The sequence below is a fragment of the Mastomys coucha genome, unplaced genomic scaffold (genome assembly GCF_008632895.1).
Source record: "Mastomys coucha isolate ucsf_1 unplaced genomic scaffold, UCSF_Mcou_1 pScaffold21, whole genome shotgun sequence".
Lineage (NCBI taxonomy): Eukaryota > Metazoa > Chordata > Mammalia > Rodentia > Muridae > Mastomys > Mastomys coucha.
The window spans coordinates 70,117,283-70,125,063 of NW_022196904.1; the positions used below are offsets into that span (position 1 = coordinate 70,117,283).

Sequence of the window (7,781 nt, forward strand, 5' to 3'; positions counted from 1 at the left end):
TATTCAAAAAAAAAAAAAACTTGACGTGGTTAATATTTTCATTAAAATAAAAACAGTAAGACTTTAAACCCACAGGATCTTAGATCACAGCCTGTTTTGAAGAATGAGTTACTCCTGACACTTGGAAGCAAGGAGAACTGGGCTGATGAGGGCCTTCCTGTTCCAGGCCTGACCTGCACTCTCTAGAGCACTCCAGGTGTCAGGGATTTGAGACCTTTTTCTGTTGTTTAGTTCTGCAAACAAACCATGTTCTGCCCATCTCAAAGAGACTAGGGGTGATATACCAAACCACAAGAAATGAGTTGGGGGAGAGGGTAAAGTGAACCACAAGAGAACTAAGAACATAAAAAAGCCAGACTCAGTAGGTGTCTGTCAGAGTGGAGAACAGGAAGAGATGCTGTCTCAAATAAGGTGGAAGGGAGTGATGAACTCCAGGGTTGACCTCTGACCTCCACAATGACACCACAGCTGGTGTGTGCGCATGTCAGGAGGGAGAGGAAGAGGATAAGGGTCATTAGAACACAAGAAGCAGTACCCACGCCCTTCTGGAAACTTCCAAAGGGACAGCCAGCTTGAATCTCCCAAGGGCCTACGTTCCAGGACCAGCATTGCAAATGATAAAGAAAGAAAACATGGCAACTGAAGAGATGACTCTGAAATTAAGACCTGAGCTTGATTCCCAGCACCCACATCTGTCAACTCACTACCACCTAGAACTTTAGCTCCAGGAAATTCAATGCCCACTTCTGGCCCAGTGGCCGCCAGCATGTGCATGCCATATACACATATGCACATAAAAATTAATCTTTGGGCAGGAGAGATGGCTCAGCAGTTAAGAGCACTGACTGCTCTTCTGAAGGTCCTGAGTTCAAATCCTAGCAACCACATGGTGGCTCACAACCATCTGTAATGAGATCTGATGCCTCTTCTGGGGTGTCTGAAGACAACTATGGTGTACTTACATACAATAAATAAATAAATCTTTAAAAAAATTAACCTTTATTGGTTGGAGAGGTGGCTCAACCGTTGGTTGCTCTTGCAGAGGATTTAGATCTGATCCCTAGCATCCATATGGTAGCTTACAACCGTCTGTAACTCTAGATCCAAGGAATCTGACTCCTTCATGTGGCCTCCACAGACACCAGACATGCATAATGTACATACAGGCAAGCACTCATATAGTGTGTGTGTGTGTTTTCTCTGGTTGTCCTAGAAGTTGCTTAAACTCATTCACAGAGATCTGCCTGCCTCTGCCTCCTGAGTGATAGAATTAAAGGTGTGCACCACCAACTCCCAGCAAAGAAAAATAATGTTTTTTTGTTGTTGTTGTTTTGTTTTGTTTTTTGTTTTTGTTTTTTTGTTGTTGTTGTTTTTTGAGACAGGGTTTCTCTGTGTAGCCCTGGCTGTCCTGGAACTCACTCTGTAGACCAGGCTGGCCTTGAACTCAGAAATCGCCTGCCTCTGCCTCCCAAGTGCTAGGATTAAAGGCGTGTGCCACCACTGCCTGGCTAAGAAAAATAATTTTAGATAAAATTAAATAAACAAAAATTTTAAATTTTTAAGTAAAAATAGATTTAACATAAATCAGATTGCAATACACCTTGTGAAATCTTGTAGGACTTTCTTTTTCACTCAAAGTCAAAATCAAAGTCCTCAAAAATGGCCTACAAGTTGAGGATGCAACACAGGTGCAAGCACGGGTGGCAAGCATGGGTCTTCCAGTGCAAAGCCTTATTTGACTATCAGCACCAGAATAAAATGGAGGAGAGAGAGCTGGCGGTCTGACTCAGCTTGCCTAGAGAGCTTGCCTAGCATACACAACCCCAGTACTGCAAAGACTGCATGTGGACACATTTATAATCCCAACATTTAGGAGGGTGGAAACAGAGGAGTCAGAAACTCAAGGTTATCCTCAGCAACTAGGAAATTCAAAGCTAGCCTGGGGAACTTGTGACTGTAAGTGTGAGGCCATGAACTGAAACCTGGAGCTGTCCCCCACCAGGATTCTCAGGAACTGTCCCCCACCAGGATTCTCAGGGTGGGATTTCCTTTCTTTTTCTTTCTTTCTTGTTTGGTTTTGTCGGTTGGTTGGTTTTGGTTTTCTGAGACAGGGTTTCTCTGTGTAGCTCTGGCTGTCCTGGAACTCACTCCATAGAGCAGGCTGCACCACACAGCCCGAGAGGCATTTCTATAAGATGGGATGTGCTAAAGGATGGCATCAGCAGTAGAAAAAAGAAGCTGGTGCAGAATGGAGCCCTCAGATCCATCTGTCCACGCCCCTGTCCTACTGAGAAAAATGCAGAGGAAGACACGGATCTCCCAGGTCTCCCCACCCCATCTCCATAAGGAATCTACTCCAATATCTACAGTGGACACCTGGAACTGTGGATTGCTCCACACTCTATCTGTAATGTACACACATACTATGATGTTTACCCTGCAAATCAGCCAGTGCTTGACAATAACTAATAAAGTAGGACAGTCATAGTAATATACTCTAAGTTACACGAATGTGTTCTCTTTAAAAATAAAAATAAAAACCTGCCACTGCCACAGACCTCAGCACACAGTGCAAGCAGCCTTGCCTCCTGCAGCCCCTCCCTCCTCTGGTATCTAAAGAGTTAACTTCCTCCCAGGCTCAGGCTTCACTCACTTGGCTCTTTCCGGTCCACCCGAATTCAAACCGTCCCATACACCTTACACCCTCTCTGTTTCTTTTCCTTAGCTCTTTCAATACTGACTACAGCTAGTTACTCTGTGTGAGCAAGCGCACTATAGAGAAACTTTGGAGGTCAAAGGACAACTTGTGGGAGTCTGTTCTCTCCTTCCACCACATGGGTCCTGGGGATCAAACTGTCACCAGGCTTGGCAGTAAGTGCCTTTATCTACTATGCATCTTTCTGACCCTTATCCTTAGTCCATTACTATGTGTCACATTGGTCAACTACCTTCTTAAATGCCCGTCTCTTCCCTATTAGAATTAAAGCCCAAAGACAGAACTCTCCCTCACTCCTATTCCCAGCTCCAGTCCCTACATCTTGCATGGAATCTGTCTCACAAAAGGAAGAACACATACTAGCGTCATATAGGAAAGGTAAATGTACATCAGGGCTACCTGGGCTCACTTTCTATTTTGATGCACGTGTTCCCTCCGTTCCTGCTGCCCAGGGCCATTGCGGCACATAAGCAGAGTTCTCTCTCATGTGATGGGCATCGTGCCCAGAACAGCTCACCGAAGAGAAGAGTATTTGTAATCTGGGCTGGAGGTGTGACTCAGTGATTGAAAGCTTGCCTAGCTAGCATGGTGTGAATCTCTGGGTGGGGGAGAGGGGTACACCCAGGTGTGAAGACACATGCCTATAATCTACCTACTAAGAAAGTGGAGGCAGGAGGATCACACATTTTAAAGCTAGCCAGAACAATTTAGTAAGACCAGCTCAAAATAAAGTTTAAAAAGAGCTGGGGGCTGCAAACTTATCAGAGAGCACTTGCTTGCCATATGTAAGAATCTGACACATTTTACACAGTAAAGACTCCAAAGCAAGCCACAGATCCTGACTTTATACAGCAAGGAGCTGTGCCCAGGGTCTATCAAAGGATAGGATAGAAGGAGCTCAAGAGGCCTCTGCTAAAGGTGGAAAACTTGAGTCAGCCAAGTTGTTCTACAGCCGTGGTTCTCAGCCTTCCTAATGCTGTGACCCTTTGATACAGTTCCTTATGTTGGGTTGGCCCCTAACCATTAGATTATTCGTTGCTACTTCATAACTGTAAGTTTGCTACCATTATGGATCATAATATAAATATCCAATATGCAACCCCAAAGAGGTCACAACCCACAGGTAGAACCCTGTTCTAGGTCTAACACAAGCACCTAAACCAGCTCTGAGGGAAGCTATGCTGGGAATGAGCAGCTGGGGATTGACCAGTTACGGCTGAAACGAGGCTCACAGAAGAACAGATAAGACCTAACTTCTGGCCTGGCAGTGGTGGCACACACCTTTAATCCCAGCACTTGGGAGGCAGAGGCAGGCGGATTTCTGAGTTCGAGGCCAGCCTGGTCTACAGAGTGAATTCCAGGACAGCCAGGGCTCCACAGAGAAACCCTGTCTTGAAAAAACAAAACAAAACAAAGAACTAACTTCTTGGTCTACAAAACTTGACGAAGGGCTTGTGGGATGGTGGGTAAAGGTAAAAGGAAAAAGGCCACTCCACAAGGTTGTCCTCTGATCTCCATACATGTACTGTAGCAAGTACACACACACACACACACACACACACACACACACACACACATACCACATCTGTCTCTCTCCACATACATGATAAATAATAAAGTTTTAAAAGTTAAAAAAAAAAAAACCCTGATGATCAGTTGTTGAATAATTTATTCTTAGATCTTAGATACTGGGATTGTTTGTCCCCTCCAAGCATACAAGATTGGCAGGGTACCTTCCTGGTCCAGCCACCAAGAACATCTAAAAATGGGGCTGGAGAGATGGCTTGGCAGTTAAGAAGCACTTACTGTTCTTACAGAGGACCCAAGTTCAATTCACAGCCCCCACATGGCCGTTCACAACCATCTGTAAGTGCAGTTCCAGGGAATCCAGTGCTCTCTCTTAGCCTCTGTGGGCAAACAGGGTCACAGGTGGCATACATACATACATACATGCATACATACATATATACATACATACATACATACATACATGCATACATGCATACATTCAGGCAAATATTGATACAAGTTCAATAAAAATAAAGAAGTCTTTAAGTATCTATCTAAAGAGTTAAGGTGAGGAAATGACAAAGTTTCTAATTAGGAGTAGAATAAAGGGAGTCTAAGTAAGTGCTTTGTCCCTGGAGAGGCTGAATCTCTTCCCAGGGTCTAAGTTACAGGGGCCAGCAAGCGGCTGCTGAAGCTTGCAAGTGGGAACCAAGGGACAGCAAAGACATTGGATGGTATTGGTTGGCTGGTTGGTTGGTTTCATTTCATTTTAATCACCTCCCCACTTGGAGACCTTTGGAAAGGACCTTCCACTAGCTGCTTTTTAAAGTATGTATCCAGACTGGTGGTGGGTGGGGGCTGGCTCATGCCATTAATCCCAGCACTTGGGAGGCAGAGGCAGGTGGATTTCTGAGTTTGGACCCACCTGGTCTGCACAGCGAGATCTCGACAGCCAGGACTATACGGAGAACCTGGCCTCAAAAGAACCAAAATAAATAGAAAAATGGGGATCCAAATTCAGAATCCCAAAGGAGCCTTATTTTCTTGTTAGTGCAGTTTCTTAAGGTAGTTTTTAAATTTTTTTGTTTGTTTTGGTATCACCATTTTACTGGAAGAAAAAAAGCCACTGGATGCCTTTAACTTCTACCATATTTTGCTGCAAGGCTGCCATATCTGAGTCTTGAAGGGCTGAGGCACTTGATCCGGCTTCAGTTTAGAGACGGATCCCAGAAGCACAAAGGCAGAAATGTCCCTTTCTCCTTGGCAAAGGGGAGAGTCAAGGGCCCGCCCTCTCCCTCCTCCTGGTCCCCAGCTCTGGTCAGCTGCTCCCACAGTGAGTTAACGATTACCACTCTAGCCAGAACAAGCCCCATAGCCAAACCCACCCCCTCTTCCTCATTCCTTTGGCTAACCCCAAGGGGCTTTGAGCCAGGTCAGGATAGAATTTCCGTAGCAACAGGCATCAAAAGAGGCCACCAAGTGCTGTACATTGTTCCCTGCCTTTTGTAGCAAGGCGCTGAGTAGCAAGGGTATGAAAGATGTCCACATGTCAGGCTGTGCAGTCTGTTAGTAATGGAGACTCTAAACCCTGATTATTTTGTCCTGAGTTGCGCCTTCACGTCTAAAAAGCAAGCTGAAGGCAACGCAGATCTCATGGGAACGACTGACTGCAGAAAAATGGCAATATGCGTGCAGTGCCAGCTCTCCACAGCTTGTATGCCAGGCAGGACCCACTCAGCGCAGCTCGTGGTCGGCCCAGCAAAGGGCCAGGAGAGGGCCCGGACTGAGCGTCCTGCGCAGCGAAGGGTAGGGGAGTGGCAGCGAAACAAAAGCGGGAAAAATATTAGGGCATTCCTCCAGCTGTCGAGTAAAGGTTCCAAAAATAGCTGACGTGGGTCTTTTGGAGAGGAGGAACCAGAGTACGCAGGGATTGGAGTGAAGGGGAAGTGGAGGCCTCTCCTCTTCGCCTTTGTCTGAGCCGGGAGCGCGAGGTGACCCTCCCCTGCCTAGGGCAGCAGCAGGCCGCTCCAGCCCCTCTTGGTCGCTTGTCCCCTCCAAAGGCGCAGGAAAGTCATGATACCCCACTCTAGGTTCAGGTACCCATGGATAAGCTCCCCCGGAATACCTGGAGAGCCCCAGTCCTGATAGGACCCAGCAATCCTGCCCCAGGCCACCAGATGCCACTATCCCCTGCGTCCCCTCCCCTTCGTCCCCATCCCTGCGCCTGCAGCGCCCCGATCTCCCCGGGAGCGGGAGACCGGAGTAAGGCCACGTCCTGGCCCTTTGTAACCCGCACACCGCCGTTCCCCGACCGCTGGTGTGTCACGAGTGGCGCTCCAAGGTCCCCCTCCCGGGACGTCGCCACGTCGCTGCGCTGCACGCGAGCCCGCCCCCCCTCCTCCCCGGTGCGGCACTCACAGTGGCGCCGCGGCTGCTCCGGCCAGCTGGGGACAGTCAGTGCTGCCGGTGCCCAGGTCCGCGCTGAGCCCGAGGCTCTGCAGAGAGAGCGCACGGCCCGCAGGTAGCCGGCCATCCCGAGCACGCGAGGTCCGAGCGTGCCGCTGCACCGGGCTGTGCGGTGGGGACTCTAAGCTGGCCCTGGTGGCTGAGACCCAACCGGGGCGGAGCTGCAGAACCTGCCGCCCCATTGGGTCTCACCCGGGAGAAGGCGGGTCCACGGCCGGGGCAGGAGCCTGCTCGATACCCTTGGGCCTGTTCCAGAGCCTGGGTGGCCCCAGCGCTGAGCCCGCGCTTTCTGGGAGCCTCCATATATCCTCAAAGCAGCAGGCGCCAGTTAGACTCATCGGGCGGCGGGGGCTCACGGCTGCAAGACTCCCCGCTTCCATTAGAATGTTAGAGGCGGACACGTCGCCTTAATCCCCTGCGTCCTTTGCGTTTAGCTGACCTACAGACCCGAGGCACTTTCCTCAAGACAATTGACAAGTTTTGCATTCTTGAACCTAGACCGTGGCATCTTGGGTCTCCCCCAGGTAGCGTCCAGTTGGGTGGACTAACCAGAATCGAGAGCTGAAACGCCGGGTACGGTGGAGGCAAGAATATGGGAAGTTCGCTATATACTAAGTTCTAGGTCAATCGGGGCTACATGAGACCCTGTAGCAAAAACAAAACAAAAGGTGGAAATCCTTCTGCTCCTGACTAGACCAAACTTCTAGCCCCAAAGTCCTTCATCGTGGCCAAATCTGTCTCCCCTGGGTATAAGAGTGCCTATCAGACTTATGTGACATTGTAAAGGTTTGAGGTATGTTCATCCTCATAGCACAACCACTGCCCGAGTTAATTACATTCTGTGCTAGTAGTTATGAAGGAAAGCCCGCGTTTTCCTATATCCTAGGCAAAGGTCCAGCCACCACCAGTCCAACAGCTCTTAGTTTACCTGTTTGCATGGGAAACCAAACAGAAACCCTGGCACATACAAGCTAAATCCATCACTGCCCATTTTCTTGAAGGCTGGGTTTTGTGTATCAAAATCTCACAAACCCACCCCAGCCCTCCCAGTCACACCAACTCAATCCAAAGGAGAGCAACCTTTCTGCCC

General features: G+C 48.6%; 1 protein-coding gene across 1 annotated transcript in view; it reads right to left on the bottom strand.

Moving 5' to 3' along the window:
- Nucleotides 1-6,846, bottom strand: part of Idh2 (isocitrate dehydrogenase (NADP(+)) 2) — a 22,889-nt gene extending 16,043 nt beyond the window's left edge. Inside the window, exon 1 of the mRNA XM_031387098.1 lies at nt 6,644-6,846. Within this exon, the coding sequence (XP_031242958.1) occupies nt 6,644-6,758 (115 nt within the window). The 5' untranslated portion in view covers nt 6,759-6,846. The remainder of the gene's footprint in view (nt 1-6,643) is intronic.
- Nucleotides 6,847-7,781: the final 935 nt, after the last annotated feature.